Source organism: Phytophthora cinnamomi, assembly GCF_018691715.1.
Source record: "Phytophthora cinnamomi strain GKB4 chromosome Unknown Contig98, whole genome shotgun sequence".
NCBI classification, from domain to species: Eukaryota; Oomycota; class Peronosporomycetes; order Peronosporales; family Peronosporaceae; genus Phytophthora; species Phytophthora cinnamomi.
In genome coordinates, this window is record NW_027151031.1 from 78,923 (window position 1) to 98,637 (window position 19,715).

At 56.6% G+C, this 19,715-nt stretch overlaps 6 protein-coding genes across 7 annotated transcripts; 1 reads left to right on the top strand and 5 right to left on the bottom strand.

Moving 5' to 3' along the window:
* Nucleotides 1-5: 5 nt before the first annotated feature.
* IUM83_16194 (Nuclear pore complex protein) lies at nt 6-4,687 on the bottom strand (the record flags this gene model as incomplete). Its single annotated transcript, XM_067941059.1, has 2 exons — nt 6-9; nt 162-4,687. 2 exons carry the CDS (start codon nt 4,685-4,687, stop codon nt 6-8), a joined length of 4,530 nt encoding a protein of 1,509 aa, XP_067783629.1.
* Nucleotides 4,688-4,906: 219 nt separating this feature from the next.
* On the bottom strand, nt 4,907-7,936 carry IUM83_16195 (uncharacterized protein; the record flags this gene model as incomplete). Its single annotated transcript, XM_067941060.1, has 2 exons — nt 4,907-7,615; nt 7,715-7,936. 2 exons carry the CDS (start codon nt 7,934-7,936, stop codon nt 4,907-4,909), a joined length of 2,931 nt encoding a protein of 976 aa, XP_067783644.1.
* A 1,548-nt stretch (nt 7,937-9,484) lies between these two features.
* IUM83_16196 (uncharacterized protein) lies at nt 9,485-11,005 on the bottom strand (the record flags this gene model as incomplete). 2 transcript variants are annotated; one of them, XM_067941062.1, is made up of 2 exons in its annotated part: nt 9,485-10,272; nt 10,585-11,005. In XM_067941062.1, 2 exons carry the CDS (start codon nt 11,003-11,005, stop codon nt 9,485-9,487), a joined length of 1,209 nt encoding a protein of 402 aa, XP_067783642.1. The 2 variants fall into 2 exon arrangements, with proteins under 2 accessions (XP_067783642.1, XP_067783643.1); XM_067941061.1 differs by having other exon boundaries at nt 10,585-10,831.
* A 2,018-nt stretch (nt 11,006-13,023) lies between these two features.
* Nucleotides 13,024-14,549, top strand: IUM83_16197 (thump domain-containing protein 3; the record flags this gene model as incomplete). The annotated part of the gene is made up of 5 exons (XM_067941063.1): nt 13,024-13,107; nt 13,175-13,390; nt 13,472-14,137; nt 14,215-14,272; nt 14,350-14,549. 5 exons carry the CDS (start codon nt 13,024-13,026, stop codon nt 14,547-14,549), a joined length of 1,224 nt encoding a protein of 407 aa, XP_067783641.1.
* A 340-nt stretch (nt 14,550-14,889) lies between these two features.
* IUM83_16198 (Phosphatidic acid phosphatase) lies at nt 14,890-16,202 on the bottom strand (the record flags this gene model as incomplete). Its single annotated transcript, XM_067941064.1, has 3 exons — nt 14,890-15,051; nt 15,131-15,418; nt 15,495-16,202. 3 exons carry the CDS (start codon nt 16,200-16,202, stop codon nt 14,890-14,892), a joined length of 1,158 nt encoding a protein of 385 aa, XP_067783646.1.
* Nucleotides 16,203-16,888: 686 nt separating this feature from the next.
* On the bottom strand, nt 16,889-19,302 carry IUM83_16199 (Phosphatidic acid phosphatase; the record flags this gene model as incomplete). The annotated part of the gene is made up of 5 exons (XM_067941065.1): nt 16,889-16,921; nt 16,999-17,283; nt 17,344-17,696; nt 17,755-17,791; nt 18,955-19,302. The coding sequence occupies 5 exons, from the start codon at nt 19,300-19,302 to the stop codon at nt 16,889-16,891; spliced, it is 1,056 nt and encodes a 351-aa protein (XP_067783645.1).
* Nucleotides 19,303-19,715: the final 413 nt, after the last annotated feature.

Below are 19,715 nucleotides of genomic sequence, written 5' to 3' on the forward strand. Positions count from 1 at the left end.
TTAGTTTACCTACATGAGGGTACGGAAGTTCAACAACTCGCTCTTGATCCGGCGAAATTGCTCCAGCAGCGTCGAAGACTCCCCGCTATCGTCTGCAATAGATAGATACACGATAATGTTAGTGAGGCCAGCATCTGGGAAATAAATTACAACGTAGTAGCTTACCCTGTGATGTGGCGCGCAGATCCGTGATAAAGCCATCGCAGAGATCGACGATGTTCGGACAGCAGGCCGCGAACTCTGCGAGTTGGTCCTTCCCGGCGCGCGGAGAAATGGCGTGCTTCTTCCAGATAGTAATAATGGCTAGCATGGACCGCAGCAAGTGCAGCGTCCAGCCCTCTCTGTAGAGCCGCTCTGGCTGCTCCCGGTAAAGCTGCTCGTAGTAGCTCAGCAGCACCCGGTGGGGAACGCCAACATCGAGGAACAGCTTTAACACCCAGTTGAAAGTCGTAGCGTCAATGGCTGAGGCCGAAGCAACGCCACCAGTGAAGGCGCCAACGCCTGCCGATCGAATATACCACAGAGAAATCCACTCCAAAACATCGGCCAGGAAGCCCACCGGGAAAACGAAACCACCAATACCTGCGGCCGACCCGCTGTGTGAATCATCGCCTTCGAGGTAGAGCGACTTGCCCAGGCGCTGGATCTTACACTGCATCTGGCCGATCCAATTGCCGCTCTCAAACGAAGAGCCTCCACCGCTGCTTGACGTGGCTAGCAGACCAGCCTTCTCGCACTGGTCCAACCGCCACGCATTGAATGCTGCGTTGCTGGAGGACTGCGGCAACAGGCTGAAAATGATCTTCCGCCACAACGTCGCGATGACGTCGGCTTCCTCCGACTTACACGCGTGAATGATGTGCAAACACTCCGTCCACATATCGTACTTGGACGCAAATCGGTTGTACAATGTGGAAGCGTCAAACAGCTTAAAGGTCAGCAGCTGTACATCCGTTTTCCGCTCCCGGAGCTGCTCGTCCGTGGTCGACGGAGACGTCTCCAGCTCGATCACCTTTTGTTCAAGCGCCTTTAGAACACGCACCTGCAATTGCAGCACATCAAGCACATCACGCACTTCGCGAATTGCCTCGGCGGCCTCGCCTGCATCCTCCAAGCTCTTCAGGCAGCCAAGAGACTTCGACACGTAGTACTGGCGCTTGACAATGTCTGGGTTGTTAGCGACCACAAGAGCGGAAGAAGTTGCATATTCATCTTCACCCATGGTGTCTTCGTGAGCACGTGCCCACCAAACCTTAGCCGCAACGAGGTACTTGTGCTGGTCCATGTACAGCTTCACAAGCAGGTCTTGGTCCTTCTCCTTCAGGAACTCCTCGATGTATGGCGAGCGAATTGAAGTCAGCAGGTGCGAGTGTCCGCGCTCATACAGCCACGTGTACAGCAAATTGTGGAAGGTGTCGTCCTCGGACGCCAGCGCAAAGTGGAAGAGCTCCTCCACGCACTTATTCCGCGTGTCATCATCAAGCGCCACCATTTCCTCTACGGCCTGGGGGCTGGCACCGTTTGCCACAGCACGAGCCGAACCGTTCTTGTCACCAGCCTCACCACCAAGAAGTCGGTGAAGAGCCAGCAAGATGCAGCCGAAGCACCTCCGCTTCCACGTCTGCTTAACACCGCTCAGATCCGACGCGGCAGCATCGTGGAAGTGCTTGGCGCACGCCAGCGAAAGTTTTACTACACCTTCGTAGTAGTTCAGAAGCGTGTAGTCTTCGCAAATTCCCTGAAGAACGTCCAAGCAGTCCTCCGTGTCCCACATGTGGCACGAGTTCAAGAACTGGTCAAGGGACTCCTTCAGGAAGTTCTTACGCGCAACAGGCGATCCGCTGAGCTTGGCGTTCGACAAGCTACGGTATCCTTGGTAGTGCCAAAGGTCGGACACAGAGAAGAACGTGGGGCACTGTTCGCGGAGTTGCTTGATCAGGAACTGGTTGTTCTCGTTGCGGCCACGCATAAGTGCCTTCGTCATGGTCTTGGCAGCCAGTGACCCATCCGTCGTGGTCACCAGATCGCTGAAGCTAAGGCGAGCGAGAGGCTCCTCCAGCGACACCTTGTATTCTTGAGCAATCCGCAGCAGCGAAATAGCTTCAATGCTGCGCAGAACCAACTGATAGAGGTAGTACAGGGAGCGCTGTTCAGCCTTGAAACGGGTCTCGCGCTTCAGTTGGTCCTCGCTTAAGGACTTCTGGTGGCGCATAACCAACTCCGACACACGCGACAGGCCCGCCTCAGCACTCTCACCCAGGATACCATCCAAGCTGGGGTTGTTCTCAAGCGCAGCACCACCGCTAATTGACACAGCAAACGGGCCAGCGCTCTCCATCAGTTGCCGCAGCTGAAAAAGAATCTCGCGGATCTCGTCCAGCTTCTCAGGGGAATGGATGTTCTCGAAGCTGGTCACATATCCAGGAGACTTGGCCGAGGGCTTGGCGCCATTCGCAGAATTGGTGGACACGCGAGAAACTACGCGACGGCCAAGAGTCTTTGAAGTCCAAAGTGGGCGCAGGACACGGGAAGCGAAGGCAACCAAACCATCATGCTGGTACGACATGCCAAACTCCGTAGTAAGCACGATACGCGTGCTACTGGCAGCACTTGAGGTGCCGTTGGATGTAGAGGTGCTTGCAGGCTCCAGCGGAACGTTGTCAGGGGGCCCCTGAGCAATCTCAAAGATACCCTGCACCGCAGCCGTGTAGATATAATCATCACTCTTCACCGTCGACAGACCACCGTGGCGTGGCGCAACCAGCGAAGCCGCCGTGGAAGTCTCGCTGACAAGAGGGTCAGTAGGGACACCGCACGCCAATGCGATGAGCATGCAGACCACCTGGATCTCGCCAAAGCAGCGCACAAATGGCGCCAGGGCTGCCTTGAGCTCATGGCCACGCGCAAGTAGAAGCACCCGGTGAAGCTGGTCCAGCGGGCGGATCTTCTTGAAAACCTGAATGCCTGCGTTCGTCAGGCACAAAAAGTGACGCGACGGTTGTGAATACATGAGCGCCATCTCGCCGACCACAGGTGCGTTCTCCGCAGCGCTGCCACCGGGGACGCCAGTCGACATCTCGTCAAATGAACGCTTGCTGCCACTGCTGACTCCCTTTGTGCTAGAAGCCGCAGCCGCCGCCTCGGCCTCAGCAATCCACGCGCTTTCAGGACCCTCGCTTGAATACGGGTCCAGTTCCTGAATATCCACAACCTTGCCGATGCAAGTATCGAGCGAAACAGCCTCTCGGATCGTGGGTTTCCTAGCCGCCAAGCCTGTCTGAACGGGGAGAGCTGTGGTGCTGATCGGGTCATGCGCGATGCCCACTAGTTGATCCTGCTGGTCGCGCCGCCCTTCAACGCACAAAAAGACGCCCTTGCGGTGGAATGCTACGTGCACCGCACTGGGGCTCTTTCCAGGCGCGTAACCTGGCTGCATGCCTTCCTTGGCGTGGTACGGCGGCGCATCCCGCAACGCGATCGCCGGAGGGGGCAGACGAATGTGAAGAATCTCGAGTCGGGACGGGCGCTTCGCTCTGCCGTAATTGCCCGCCCCCGAGTACGTGTACCGCCGCGAGAAGGCCGTCAAGTAGAAGCGGATGCCGTTGGACGTGACAGCCACCAGCGACACAACCTTGGACTCGTCAGGAGACACCGTGGCCAGCGCCACGACCTTGAGCGGGTTGGGCGTCCCTGCCACCGCCGGCTGGAAGAGTCTCTCGTCGGGGCACGACACGCGCGTGCGGCGGTTCTCGCGCGCGTACTTGGCGCCGTCGGCCAGCAGGTTCACGGCGCACACGGCCTTGGTCTCGTCTCCATTAACCCCAAGGTCGAACACGCTCACCTGCGCGTCGTCGTGGAGCACGTACAAGATGTGGCGCGCGTGGTCCACGCACAGGTCCACGACTTTGCCCGGCGCGCTCGCCAGCCCGGCCAGGAACCGCGGCAGGTACTGCGCGTAGCTGGACGTGTGCGTGGCCTTCCTGCAGCCGTCCGAGGCGCCGGCGAGCGCGCCGCCCAGCAGCGAGTTGCGGTCGGCGGCCGCGCGCTGCGCCGGCGCGTACAGGAACTCGTAGAGCGCGCCGTCCGAGCCGCCGAAGAAGACGCGGCCGCTGCGCGTGGTGGCGATGCACCGCACCACGCACTTGTCCGTGCTCACGCTGAGCTTGGTGCGCTGCAGCTTGAAGCTCCTGTCGCTCTTGTCGTCGCCGTCATCGGGCACGACGGCCAGCAGCAGCAGCTCCACCGTGGTGGCCACCACCAGCACGTGGCGCACCTTGGGCGTGAACACGCCGGGCGCGGGCCGCGCCACGAGCGCCACGGCCACGACGGCCTGGTCCAACTCCTTGGCGGCGAAGCGCCCGCGCTGCGCGTAGCTCCAGAGGAACAGGCGCGCGTCCACGGACGTCCAGGCGGCGCGCAGCTCCGGCAGCAGCCCGGACAGAGACAGCGCCCTCGTGTCGTCCAGCGCGGCGGCCACCACGCCCGGCAGCGGCACCACGGCGCCCTTCTTGGCCAGCTGCGGCGTCCACTGCGACGCGTACGGCTCGAGGAAGTAGTTCTGCGGCTCCGACTGCGCGTTCAGCCGCTCCGCCAGGTCCGGACACGACGCGTCCTCCTGTGCGGCCTGGTCCACGCGCGCCTTGGCGTCCGCCAGGCCCTTGAGCGCCGACGAAGACGACAGCTCCATGCTCTAGTGGTCGGTCGGTCGTGCTCGGACGATTGGTGCTTTGTGGAGGGGGTGGTGGGGACTGGCAAAGTCGATCGATCGGGTATGAGGGGGGTTGTGTAAGAGTGGTGTGCGGAGAGGCGGAGAGGCGTTGTGGTGTGTCGTGAGGTTATGGGACGGAAAGGTACGCCTCGTTTTCGGTGCAAGTCTTTTTGGGGCTTAAACAGATTGTGCAGCTAGCTAGTTGGAAATGAACGAGAACATGGACGGCTCCGGCTCCTGGAGCACGCTGCGGGCTTGCGAGAGCGTGGACGAGGCCACGGTCGGCGTCGTGGACGACGTGTTGCTGCCCCGCAGGAAGCCGAACGCCGTGGGGGACGTCGGCTCCGTGCTGGTGGAGCTGCTGTCGAACATCGAGCGGTCGCTGGCGTTGATGGTGGACATGAACCCGAACGACGACCGCGTGGACTCGGCGATTGCTGCGGCTGGCGGCCTACTGGAGGCCGTCGAGCGCAGCGACGCTTCCAGGTCACTGAGACCCATGGGTCGGCCGTGGCTGCTCTTGGTTAATGTGTCGTACAGTGCAGGCGCTGGTCTCGCTGGCTGCGGCTGCTGTTGCTGCGTGTCGTCCTTCAAGTTGAGGCCCGCGAACACGTTCGTGGTCGCCTCCACCGCGGCGTTGGCTCCATCCGTCGACAGCACTCCAAAACTGGATGACGGGCTTGTTGGGGCCTGACTAACGGTAAGCGGGGCAGCTGCTGCCGCAGGCTGTTGAGCGTTATCGCGGAGGAAGCTGAAGCCGTATGAATTGTTTGCCTGCACGGGTGCCGTCGGTGCGATCGCCACGTTTCCTCCGTGGACATCGGCGGCTTGGGGAGTTGCGTTGGCGTTCAAGAACTTGAAGCCGGAGTCGCCTTGTAGCTGTGAAATTCCTAGCGGTGGGTCGTTGACTGTGCTGTGCGAGTCCCCTCCAACGAATGCAAAGGCCGACACGGGGTGCTTCTCCTCGTCCGATGCTGCAATGCTGCTGTATGGAGGCGGCGGATCTAAACTGGCAGTACTCTGAATAAGGCGAGCCAGCTCATCCGCCTTCCGCACGAGTGTTGACCGGAACTGCTTCACCTCTTCATAGTTAGACGGTCGGTGCTCTCCAAAAATTACCGAGTCAATGCCTTGTGTCTGGATTTTCTCCACTGTACCGTGAAGTTGTGCGAGTTGGTTGCGGCGATCCACAATTGGCTGGCCCCCGTGCTCGCGACGGATAATCTCCTTCAGCTTCACCTCGATCTCGCTCAGACTACTGCTGTATCCGTTCAAGCGCGTCATGAACGCCTCACCAGTAGAGCTTCCGGGGGTGTGAATATCCTCAGATTCAGGTTGGGCTTGGTCCTCCTCCACGCTATTGTCATCCGTTGTGCTGCCTTCCTCCTCTTCTAGAGGGGGAGGGACGTAAGGCACCATAAGCGTCGATGGGTTAGCGGTACGACCCTGGGTCATGAGTTTCTTGAAACGCAACAGCTTGGGGGCGTTTGCAAGTGAGCCTAAGATGGGACCCACCTCAGCCAGTCCCTTGTTCTCCACATAGATGGAGTTAATACTAATCAGAGCGCAACCCGGGCAAATGGCAGGGTGAAGCTCGAGGTAGCCACGGCCACCCGTTGGCAGGGGTACGAAGCGCTCGATCACAGTCATGTCGGAGATAGTACGGTCCAACATCACGCCCATAGGTCCTGGTGGCACCTCAATTTCCAGAATAACCTCTCGCAATGGTTCACTTGACGGCGCAGGCTCTGGAATGTCACTTTCAATCCCACCATGCACTGCACCAGACGACGGCTTATACGCGTCAAACGAATCTAAAGCTTGGGCACCATCGTTAGCATCCATGCCCTCGAAAGCATCGTGAATCGGGTCTGACATCTCGGGCTCTTCCTCTTTTTCCTCCTCCGGCTCAATCATTTGAGACGGCTGCAGTAGCGTCGGCTCTGGAAGTGTATCGAAGACTGTGTGGCGCCGTTGAAGCACAGGTGCAGGAGGTGCCGGTGCCTGGGTTGGAACACCGGCAGACGCCGACTTATGCGGCTGGGGCTGCTGCTGTCCACCCATGAAAGCAAACGCCGAAGCATGTTCAGCCGGTGACGACGATGGAATGCCATGCTCAATAGCGTGAACGCTTTGCTCCCCTGGCGTCTGGTTCAAGAAACAAAAACTGGAGGAGTCCGATGATAGCGGCGGCGCACTAGGTGCCGGCATGGCCGGCACAGCCATCACTGGGGCCGGGGCAACATCCTGCGAAGGCGTCGCCGCCATAAAACTGAACGCCGAGGCGCCCGATGTCGGCGGCGCTGGTACCGCAGCAGGTGGCGGTGAGTCCACCTCACCTCCATTGGACGACAAAAAGCCAAACGCCGAGTTACTGGCCGGCGGCGTCATAGGCTCCGCGGCCATCTGAGCGGGTGCGTACTGCTGCGGCTGGGGCTCTGCTCGGGCCAGGAACCCAAAGGCCGATCCCCCCGGCGCCGCAGGGGCAGGCAGCGGCGCGCTACTGCTGCGTGGTGAGTCGTTCGTGTCCATCATGAGGTCGTGCGGGGTCTGCTGCGACGCCACGATGGGAGACGTGTGCATGAGTGCGTGCACTTCGGGCGGCTGGGCTCTGGCCTCGGCCTCCTCGGCCTCCTCCTCCTGCATGCGGCGCATCATCTCCAGCGGACTCTCCTCGTCGGGCGGCACGTAGTCCTTGAGCAGCACGTACACCTTGTCTGCGCGCTTGCGGAGCATGTCCTTCCGGGCGTTGCGCAGGTCCTCCAGCAGGTCCAGGCGGCCGCTGTAGTACTGCTTGTAGAAGTCGGCCTCGGCGCTGCCCAGCAGCGCGCTCAGCACGGACAGCGCCTTGGCCTTGACCTGCCACAGCGGGCTCTCGAACTTGTCGTCCAGCAGCTCGCAGATGTACTGCAGAACAGCATAATTCAATTAGCGCGGCGTCACTAACAAAATACAGAGGTTGTCGTGTATTAATTCATAGAGAGACACACAAACACAAAAACGCACGTCGTGGTCCAGAGTGTGCAGGTAGCGCAGCAGCTTGTGCAGCACCTCGCGCGGCGGGAAGGAGGACGAGCCCACGGACGAGCACAGCTCCGAGATGAGCGCGTTCTCCAGGTCGCTCTGGTGCTGCGCCGGCGCCGCGGCCGGCGCCTTGAAGCCCTGCTTCCAGCGCGCCGCCTGGGACGCGTACGTCGAGTCGGGCGCGGGCCGCCGCTGGCTGTACATGGCTTCTCCTCTGCGGCCGGAAGGCGGACGAATGACGGCCCGACCGCGGGACTCGGGGAGGTAAAGAATTCAACACCTGCGCGGGGATTGGCTGGAAGGTTTTTGTACATTTGTTGCTAATCAGGCTAGGTTGGCGCTCTTTAAGTGTAGGGCAGACGTGGAGCATTTTTGTCGAAATCATTTCCACAGGGCTTTCTACTGTACTGCGTGGCAGGTACTGTGTAGGTGGAGCAGTCGATGAAGCGTCTACTAAAGTATACATATACATGTATTTACTCACATAGCTCTAGTAGTTTGTCACGCAGATCTAGCGCTGGTACTTTGGGATGTGCAATGCATATGTAAGGTTACACCAGTCTGCGTTTCATAATATCAAGCGCAGATTGCTACTGACATATTATGTTGAAGCTCTGTTGCTGGAAAAAGATGATTAGGATGACTAACTGCTTTAGGACTTGATGACATGCTACTGCATACGGGTTTCTAATATAATGCGTACCGGCGGGGCGTCTAAACTCATAGGAGCCTCAGTCCGCGCAGTATTATGACATTAACATCATCACCTAAAGGTGGAACTTATACGATCGCTGGTAAAAAAAATAACTCGTATGCAGTGCTGGCGGAACTGGCAGAAGAACTTGGGTACAACACTTCCGCATTGTGAAATAAACATCGTTGCAGGGTCGCCAAAGAGCTATGCTGATGGGGGGTTAAAACCAGTAGGATGCCTGATTTCTCGGTCGATCTGAGTGACGAAGTATATTCCACTTGTGGCGAGAGATAACCTTTCACCCAAGCGGGGTTCGGGACATGGGTGGTCATTTCGTATTTGTATTTGTTGCGGTTATGGCCACTGTACCAGAGGCGCGCTACTCTACTAATACATTTGGCCACTCATCCGCTCATTGATATCTTCTCTGTATTCATCATGGTTAGAAGCGGCCACTCGCGATATGTATTCACTTCGCACACCGCGCATGCATAAATCAATTAGAGTTCAACCGAAAATACCCTTGCGCTGCCTCGTTTACGGTTCGCTCGGATTCACGTGTTGGACCTCGATGCGTCCATGTCGGATTACTGTCAGACTGGAACCGGTACAGAAACACCATACCAGTGCTGAAATATGCTCCCCAAGCGTAAGATTTCTATTAACCAATCATAATCGAATCATTTCCTGATTTTTTCAATCGTTTTTGTGATGCGTTTTTGTGATACGCAAGCGCAGGTGACAGGCGACGCCGAATGGGGCAAGCGCGTGTCTGGCAGTAACGCATGAGGCGGCGGAGACATCTCTCAAAGGGACACTAAGCATGATAACTTCGCGCTGAAGCGATGCCTGGCATCCAGCAGTGGCTGGTGCTGCGGTGCAGCGCTGCCCGGTCGCTTGAACTTCTGGAAATTTGACTAGTGCTGAGCGCAGTACGCGCAAATGCACGTCCGGCCAGCAACACGTAAAACTTTATTGTTATTGGCCTCACCGCGCCGTGCGGTCTGGTGCGTCGCTCAGCCTGGCCACGCGCAAAACTTTAGTCGACTGTACGGTGCTCAGAAGTAGAGCGCGCTCTTCTGGCGGTCTACGGAGCGAACGTTGGGCTGGATGCGGGGCGGCAGCGCGTCGGAGGCCGTTGCGTCGCTCGAAACTGCACTGCTGTCCACGTCCTCACGCTGGAAAAATTGCCGCGGGGTGCGGGTGGCACTGTCGTGGGCCTCCGACTCGTACACGGACGCTGGCTCGCTCGTGCCGTCGAAGTCGTCCACGGAGGTGAAACTCGACTGCGAGAAGAGCGTCTGTCTCTGCGAGTAGTTGGAGAAGGAGGACGGACCGTGCCGCTCGGCGTCCGCTGCTCGCTGGTGCAGCGCGTGCTGGAATCTCGCGCCGGTCTTCCTCCTGGACGCGTTCGAGTCGACGACGCTGAGCATGTCGAGGTCTTGCAGCAGCTGTCCGAGACAAACGCGGTGCTTGATCTGCGCGACCTTCGGCTCCGTCAGCGAGGCGCTGCCGATGCTCAGGAAAACGTGGTCGCGAGATACTTGGCAGGACGCGAAGAAATGGAAACGGAGGCTGAAGAACGGAGACTCCAAGTACTCGTCCCAGATACTACCCTCTTCTCCAGCGTCAGAGGGCTCGCTGGGTGCGTTGGATGGGATCGACACTCCATCAGACGCTGGGTCCTGCTGTGTACGCAGCACATCATTGGCTGAGTCTTGCGTTCGCTTCAAGAACTGCCAAACTGTCCCGCTCAGCGTAATACTCTGAGCTGAGTACTGGCACTTGCCAAAGTCTCCTGTCTCGACCTTGAGCTTTGGGGGCTCGTTCGGGTCATCGGTGACCACTGATACCGAAAACGGAGTGAGCGTTTGTCCAGGTTCCAACTGTGATACGTCTGCTGGGACTTCAAAAAGCACACGCACCGACGGATTTTTCACGGCAATCTTTAAGCGATCGCTTGGCAACTGACCATTCTCTTGGAGCGAGTCGAGCAGAAATCTTGACAACACCAAAGCTCCGTTTTCGTGTGTTCTAGTCAAGGCTGACGGTGGGGGTTCGTTCACGCTTTGCGAACCAATTGGAACACCGTCACGTGATGACAAGGCTGTCATATCGGTAAGGGGGATCGTGACCGACCCAGCACAAGGTCCTTTACCTGAAAAGTCTCTGGCCTCGACGAACAACCGGCTCATGAACCCACTCGGAAGGACACCGCGAAAGATGACACCTAGCACATCAACATTGGTCGTGACATACGAGAGTAGCTTCGTTGCCTTCTCGTAGCGATCGTCCAACCGCGCCAACTTATTCTGCAGGTAAGTGCCATCGCGCAGCTCGGCCAGATTTGCGACGCCAACCGAGCTCGTATCCATACTTCTTCGAATGATGCGCTGCAGCGCCATGTAGTAGGTCGAGGCCCCCTCGCACAGATCCAGGCGGAACGTAACATCTACTAGCGAAATGGACACATCCACGGGATACTCTTTAATCTGCTCGATGGTGTCGATGATCGGAGTAAAAACGGACGACGATCCTGGATCTCTACGAGAAGGAGAATCCGACGCTGATGACAACAACTGAATGCTCTGCCCCCACAATTCGCTTGCTAGCGCTTTCAAATGCGGTGCTTGGTGGAATTGCTCGAAGTAGCTGATCAGGTTACGAATGCACAGTCGAGGGGTTTCCACCTTGCCAAACAGGGTTTTGTTGTTGTTGTGCGTATCGATGAATGTCTTGAAGATGGAGAACAAAACCTCGGCTTCGTCGTCTGAGATGGCCATGATCTCACGCGCCATTTCCGACACCTGATCTGAAACGCGCTTAGCCTCTGTATTCGATGTGTTCAACGCAGCATCATAAACAGCCAGCTTTCGTCCACTGATCTTGATTTCTCCCGAAAGCACGACCTGGGCTTCGCGGCGCTGGATCAGTGGACCCAACTCGACGCAAAATAATCTCTGGGCAGCATCCCTCACGACCGAAGGCAGCATACGGTTGATGAACATCTTCATGATCGTATCGTGGTCCTTACCACGCTTCGTTGAGTTGATATCTCTCTCGTAATACACGAAACTCATAAGCTTGACGTCCAACTCCTCCTGAGGGACAGTCCACCCCGATATTGAGTCAAACACAAGTGGGATGTCAGCCACCAGCTGCGCCTCCACGTTCAATTCGTCACAATGAAAGCTAGGCAACCGTCCCTCAGTTGCTAGTGTAAAATTCATCACGCGAATTTTCAGACCATGTGCGGACGGTGTCGAAATATTCAGAGTCAAGTGTGGGGCCGTCGATCTTGTCTCGATCGAAAACTTGGCGTGAAATGACGGAATCCAGATATCCCCAACACCGACATAAATTCCATCACTTCCAAATCGCAGCGAATATCCTTCAAAGTCAGGCAGGTAGTGCTCTTGCTTGGATTTCTCTACGTTCTCACTTAGCTGCGTGAAAAGGTGACGCAGCTCAATGTACTCAGACCATAAAGTATGATTCTCTGGTCGCAGTTCCTTCTTGTTCTCGCGCATCTTTTCAAGCCGCTCCTTGATGCTCGCACGCTGCCTAGCCAAGATTTCGATTCGTCGGTAATTCGAGCTCTTGGCCGCGTTCCATGCCTTGACTTGTTTCTTCTTCCGAGCGTCCACACGCTGATGCACCGTCTCCATCACTTGCTTTATCTGCTCCAATCGGTTCTTCCTGTCACGCACCGCATTGTCCGACAAAATACCCAGCGACGGGAACACCACTTGCTCCACATGATCAATATAGTCCTCCAACGGCACAGTCGACTTGCTCTCACCGAACACTTCAATGCACGCCTGCACCAGCAACGCCGCCTCTTGAACGCCACGTACACTCGACAACAAACTATCCTGCAACACCAAATACCGAGCGATGTGCTTGTCCGTGTACTCCCCGAGCGTCTCCTTGACCACCACCACGCGTCGGAACGTCAGCTCCACCGGTATCTCCACACTCGCCAGCGTCATCTGCGCCATCTCCAGAGTCGAGAACCTCCTCATCTGTCCATTAACACCCACCAGCACGTCTCCAACTTGCACATGTCCTGACCTCTCCACATCCCCCGGGGGTCCTCTCTTCCCTTTGTCCACGCTGCGTTCAAACCCGTGCACCACAACTTGCCCCCTCTTCAGCTCCAACTGCACCCGGAAAGGCCGTGAATTGCATCGAACTCGCACCAAAGTCCTGTCGTTTGCATAGTCACCATCGAAATCCGCGTCCGATAAAGCGGAACGCCGTCTCATGGATGGTGTTCGTCTCCCTGGAGACGGATTCTGCAGCGCGGGGCTCGAAGTCTGGGAAAAGGCGAACGGAGACTGCATCTGGGGCTCTTCCGACGACGCCCCAGTCTCCAGGAAGCCAGCGAAGCGCCTCCTAGTTGTGGGGGACAGCGCCTCGCTCAGCATACTCCGCCCTCGAGCGAACAGCGGCAGCTTGGACGGGTCCATCGCTCGTGAGGTGAGCTACTGCTACCCCTGTGCTACGATGGACCTGCTGGACTCAGATCTGATAAAGTAACGGCTGTTGACTTGGAGTCACTATGGTCTGTAGCTGATAGAAAGACTGGTGCGAGATGAGCGAGGTGTCGACGTACTTGCTGCTAGTGCTGCGCGGACTCGAGTTCCTCGTGGAGGAAGAGGTCCGCTCCAAGCTGCAGGTGCCTTGTCTGGTGTATTGTCATTACTGTGTGAATTATATTAACTGGTGGGGGTTGGTTGGTGCAGGTGGAGAGTCTGGAGGTATGCAGCGTGCAGGAGAACCCTCGGCCGCCATACATGCAGGTGATGCAGGGCCAGGCTGCGGTGGGCAGGATCATCCTGCAGACCAAGTCTTCAGCCGCGGAGGTGCAGGAACTGCGGTCCGTGCAGGCGACGCTGGCACTGCTGGCCAAGAGCGACGAGATCGACACAGAGAGCGACGCCGGCGTCAACCAGATCGGGGTGAGTGGGTGGTGCACGACAATAGTTAGACGTGGTGGTGGTGGTGTCTAGGCTCACGCTTGTACGCACTGTGTGGTGCAGCAATTACTGGTGGAGGCGGATTGGGACTCGGCCGTGAAGCTCTGGAAGCAGCACGCAGTGCGCCCCGTGGAGGACCACAAGATCACGTTCCGTGGCTCGTGCGTGCGTGACGGTAAACACGCGTACAACTCGCAAGTGGTGGCGGGAGAAGTTGGCGCGCGTGTGATCGAGAAGTTTGGATGGGGCGTGAACCTGACCGAGTTCGACGTGGAGGTGGTCGTCGTCATCTTCTACAAGTTCATGGTGGCAGGCATCGCGCTGGCCGACCCACGCAAGATCCAGTTCCGCAACCGACTGGCGAACGAAAGTCGCAGTGCGCTGGCCGACTCGCAGTACGTCTCGACGCTGCGTCCCAGCACGGCGTACCTGATGCTGCAGCTCGCGCAGCACAAGTATGGAGACGTGGTGTTGGACTCCATGTGCGGAATCGGTACGCTGCCGATTTGTTCCGCTGATTTCACGAACGACGGTGTGTATGCTCTCGGAGGGGAACTAGACGAGCTGCCGTCGGGCAAGGCGGGTCAAAATGCGCTCACTCGCCCTCGCCCCGTGGATATTGCGCGCTGGGACAGCACGCGGTTGCCTTTGCGCAGTCACAGTATCGACAGGATCATGATCGACATGCCGTTTGGCGTTCGCTGTGGCAACCAGCGCCAGAACAACAAGGTTTGTCGCCATTTCTAGCTTTGCTGCGTCTAGCGTATTCAAGCGAGCTTATTGAGAATCGGTTGTTGCTGTTTTAGATGTACCCCAAGGTGTTCAAGGAGCTTCTTCGCGTGCTGCGACCTGATGGCCGAGCAGGTACGACGCCGTCGTCCACTTTGCTGATGCTTCTTCATAGTTCATCTGCTAACCTGAATGCGTGCCATCGCGCGCAGTGCTGCTGGTCATGTCCAAGAAGCTGTTCAAGGGTGCGGTCAAGGATCTGCCGTTCCGCGTAGTGGCTGAGCACATGGTGAGCATCGGCGGACTCGGTGGTGGCATCTACGTTATTGAACCTGCCGAGGCAGCCCCACCGCAGCCCAAAACGACCCCAACGATCGGCCAGAAGCGCAGTGCCGACAGTGTCAGTTCTTAAAAACATTCGCTACCAGTTGAACAAAGCTCACGTTTAGATACTCTCTGAATAAGCAACGTGTACGACGAAGCTTGCTGGAAAGACTTGGCTTCCAGCACTAATATCATCCTGCATCTCCTTCATTCGTTTAGAGCAGCACACTGCCTATATGGAGTCGACACGAGGACAGAAGTTGAGAACCAATTCAGGCGTTGTGACGATAGCTTTTTTAACTTCCAGCCTTCTCTTCGGTGCATATTCTGTTCACGCGTAGGATCACAGCCAACGATTCAAATCCTTATGCGTTTGTGTATTAACAGAATAAAATATGACTAGCTCGTGCTGCACTCGTTGCGACTACCTACTGTGAACCTCTGCTACGGTTGCTCAGGTCGATAACGCAATCGCTTTGGCCCGTCGGATGCTTGATCTGCGATTCACGAGACTCGTCAAAGTTGCGACGAGAGTTTGGCAAGCGATTGAGGTAGTTCCTGCCGTTTCCTTCGTCATTTGCCCTTTGTTTCTGACCCACAAAGTCGTTGTTCACCAACAATGTTAGGATTCGACCACAGCAACGATCGTGCAAACCGCTAGGGCTTTACCATGCGGCGCTCGTGAATCTCCTCGAGGGGCAGACCAGCAGAATCCCAGCCAAAGATCGATCCGTAGTTGTAGTTGAATGAAAAAATGGCTGCAGCCGCGCCGATGACACTCCCAGCCAGAATATCGCTGTAATCGTGCCAGTTGTCGATGCACCGCGTGACTGAAACCCACGCAGCAAGCAGCACTGGCGCGCAGCACAGGAACAACATCATCGACTTCTGTCCGCCTCGGAACATGGAGACATTGCGGTCCTCGCAATTCAGGCGTGATCGACCCAGTAGGTAGAGCTGCTCACAACGACAGCACTAGTTAGCAAACTCCTGTCTCAGATACCTCTCTTGCATACTATCAGCAGTAGCGTACCGTGAGAATGAGCATTGTGGCCCACGCAAAGGAGGCGTGGCCCGACGGGAAGCTCTTGCGGCCTTCCTTGTCTCCGGCTGCGTCCGTGCACAAGTTGGTGACTCCGTCCCAAACAACGTCGTAGTCCCACTTGCACATGTCGTAGAAGCACGGGCGGAAGCGGCCGGTGATGTTCTTGGTGAACTGCGTGAAGAGCTGCGCCAGAGCCATGGACTGGAAGAAGCTCAGCAGGAAGTCCCGCGTGTCGTGCGGGATGACCCGCACCTGGGAGAACCTCGGCAGAATGAAGTTCACCACGAGGTTCGTCCCCACCGGAAGGCCGATCCCGAACACCAGCAGCGCCCACATCGGCACATGCTCGTGCAGCTTCTTCTCATTCAGCGACGGATCGAGCGACCACGCGACCGCAGTCGAGTTCAGCCGCACTTTGATGCCGGGGATCGGCCGCTGGTGCACTTCGATCTTGGAGAACAGCAGCGCCAGGAGGTAGATGAGGACGGTGCAGCCGAACTCGAGGACGCGGTACTCGCGCAGCACGCGCGTGAAGGTGCTGCGGGGCGGAGTGGCGAGACCGTCGTGAGGAATGTTCACGGAGGTGGCGTCGCTCGCAGGCGTCGTGTCGCCCACGTCCGCTGCAGACTGCGACGACGACGATGACGGAGACTGCGCCATCGACTGGTACGCGTCGACATCGCCGCTTGCGACCATCTCGCTTGTTGGGAACTTGGCAGATTCGAGAGTGAGTTGGGACTGACCGGACAAGGTTCCGAATCGCCTCAAACACCAAAACGCGCTCGTAACAGCAGGCGAGTCCTACGCGCACGACCCCGTCTCAAGAACGGTACTGGATACATGCGCCGTCATCGCTCTGGCCCGCCGTCGCGACACACCATTCGCGGAGACTTGATGCCGCCACATTATCCAGCTGATGGTGTGGCGACGGAGATTATGCGCCGGGAAGGCCGCTGCGTGCGGTGGCGTCCAGGAGTCCTGGTCCAGGAGTCCTGGATGCCCAAGCTGCGATCACGAATAGGTCTGACGTGATACCGTAATCGTCGCTTCTGCTTCTACAAGGTACTGTACAGTACCAACAATGTACTGTATTTGCGTCCAACTCTGTATGGAACTGTGCTGTCCACCATCGGAATGGACACGGTCTCCTCTTGCTGCTGTTTGCGCCAAGCTGCTCCGTGGTTTCTTGGAGAACGATCATGTGCGTTAGACCACAAGCGGTGCTGCCTTTATGCAGCCGTGCCCGTGTCTTTCGTCTGGACAAGGCAGATAAAGTAAGGTTCGATAAGATCAATGCGCCAGCAGCGGGAGGAAAATGCCAGACTATACTTTAGTTAAAGAGCTAAACAATTCAGGTTACGTAACCAGGAAATCGGTCTTTCTCAGCGGATGACATCGCCCACTTTCTGTGTTTGCTGCAGCAGAATTTTACATAGTCAGCACGATTCGACAGAAAATACTGCTTCATCCAGCCCAGAACAGGCATTCCCACCTTCCGCTGCTCGTGGATGGTCTCAACAGGCAGCCCCGAAAATTCCCAGCTGAAGATCGACCCGTAGTTCGAGTTAAACGCTAGGACGGCTGCCACTGCACCGATAACACTGCCGGCCAAGATGTCGCTGTAGTGGTGCCAGTTGTCGATGGACCGAGCCACGCAAACCCACACAGCCAGCAGCAGCGGCAGACAGCAGAGAGCCATCGGGGTCTTTCGTCCGCGTCGCAGCACGGAACTGTCGTAGTTCGAGCAGTTCAAGCGAGATCGACCCAGCAGGTAGAGCTGTCATGAACGGCACATGACATAGGCGATTTTCACCGCGGTCGCTGAAACCGAACGCACCGTTAGTGTTAGCATACTTGCCCATGAACAGGACGCATGACCCGACGGGAAGCTCCGGCGACCTTCCTTTTCGCCGGACTCATCAGTGCACAGGTTGGCTACTCCATCCCAGACAACGTCAAAGTTCCAGCCGCACATGCCGTAAAAACTTGGACGAAAGCGACCAATAATGTTTTTCGTGAGCTGGGTGAGGAACTCAGCCAGGGCCATGGACTGGAAGAGGCTGAGCAGGAAGTCACGGGTATCATGCGCAATGACCCGGACTTGGCAAAATGCTGGGAGCACAAAGTTTACAATGAGGTTTGCTCCTACAGGCAGAGATACCGCTAATATTACCAGAAGCCACATCGGCACTAACAACGCTCATTGTTAGTAGGGAGCTCTCTTCAAACTTGGAGTCAAGCGGCGCACCTTCTTCTGTCAGCTTCTGGTGATCTATTGACGGGTCCTGTGACGGTTGGCGCACCTGTATCCTGAGCAAAGCTTAACTAGGCGCCACTACTGGATTCTGTAGGATTGGGCTTGGGTGGCATTCCTGGACTGCCAGCAATGGCAGGTGAGGGCGGGTAGTAGATTAGAATCAGTTCTCAACTAGCACTCCAAGGAACAAGCAATACACGTTGTTTTTGGTGGGAGTTCCAGCTCCCAATCTGCCGTGTTCTAGTGTCTTCAAACGGCAACACGTCACAGGTCCAGTGCCCACACTACTGTCGTCGAGTTTAGGCGGACTCGGACTCCAGGAACTGGCCGTTCATGCACATCGATTAGCGAGCACACGAATGCCAACAGGTAGACGATGACAACGCAGCCGAAGTCTAGCACCCGGTAGTCGCCCATTGCCTGCTTTTCAAGAATAGAGTTCACTTTCTCTTGTGGAAGTATACAACGGACTTCCGATTATGATCCACATACAAACATGCGAACACAATCACAAGTATTTGCGACGAGTAGACAAAAAACTCGTTGAACTTCGTTGAGAGCCTCACAAGTTTACTTATTTGAATGTAATACAAGGAGACTTGATGGAGTTCTGACAGGTAATGCTGCCTAAAGACGCGCGCGACCAGAAAGCGAGTCTCGGTAGTGTTCAGTACTTATTCATCTAGTCGTTTGATGAGCATATTGGTATTGATCGTGCCCCTTGGTGTTGACGTCGTGGCTCACGTTTCCGACCGCTAAAATGAACAGATTGTACATCAGTTTGTGCAACGCATTACCCGAGTAGTAAAGTCGCACCGTGCGGTTCTCAGTAAGAACTTACCTGAAGACGCTCATGGATGGTCTCATGAGGTAGTCCGGCGAACTCCCAGCTAAAGATTGATCCATAATGGTTGGCGACTGCGAAAATTGCCGCTGCCACACCGATGACGCTGCCGGCCAAAATGTCGCTGTAGTGGTGCCAGTTGTCGATAGACCGAGTCACGCAAACCCACACCGCCAGTAGTAGTGGTAGACAGCACAAGAACATCGCCAACGTCTTCTGACCACCTCGTAGCATTGAGATGTTGTTCGCGCAGTTCAAACGCGATCGTCCCAACAGGTAGAGCTATTGCACACTATCGTTAGCTGCTGAAAGGATATCACGACATTCAATCAAGCATTACAACGTACCGTGAGGACGAGCATGGTTGACCACGCAAAGGAGGCGTGGCCCGACGGGAAGCTCTTGCGACCTTCCTTCTCGCCAGCCGTATACGTGCACAAATTGGTGATTCCGTCCCAAACAACGTCGTGGTTCCACTTGCACATGTCATAGAAGCATGGGCGGAAGCGACCGGTGATGTTTTTGATGAATTGTGTCATGAAGATTGCCAGGGCAACGGACTGGAAGAGGCTCAGCAGGAAGTCCCGCGTATCGTGGGCGATGACTCGAACCTGGCAAAACGCTGGGAGCGCGTAGTTCACCACGAGGTTGGTTCCCACCGGGAGACAGATCCCCAACACCAGCAACAGCCACATCGGTACTTCCTGCGCTAACTTCTTCTCGTTAATCGTAGGATCCAGTGACCACACCTCCGCTGTTGAGTTCAGACGGACGCGAATTCCAGGTATCTGACGATCATAGACATCGATCGACGCGAACACGTATGCCACAGGATAGAGGCAGAGTGTACACCCGAATTCTAACGCACGGTAGTTTGTTATGAGTCGCCTCCAAAAACTTCGAGGTGTTGCGAGGCCGTCTTCACCCGGAATGTCGACAGTTGTGTCGACCTTTGAGTCACCACCGAGCTGATCCTTGGACTGCTGTTGTGCCGGAAACGAGGATGATGGGGAAGGTGGCATTGATTCGTATCCTGCCATTACGAGGTTGCGTGCTCGAGAGGCGGTAAATCGGAAGATGAAAATGTAGATCGAGATACCTGGGCCCG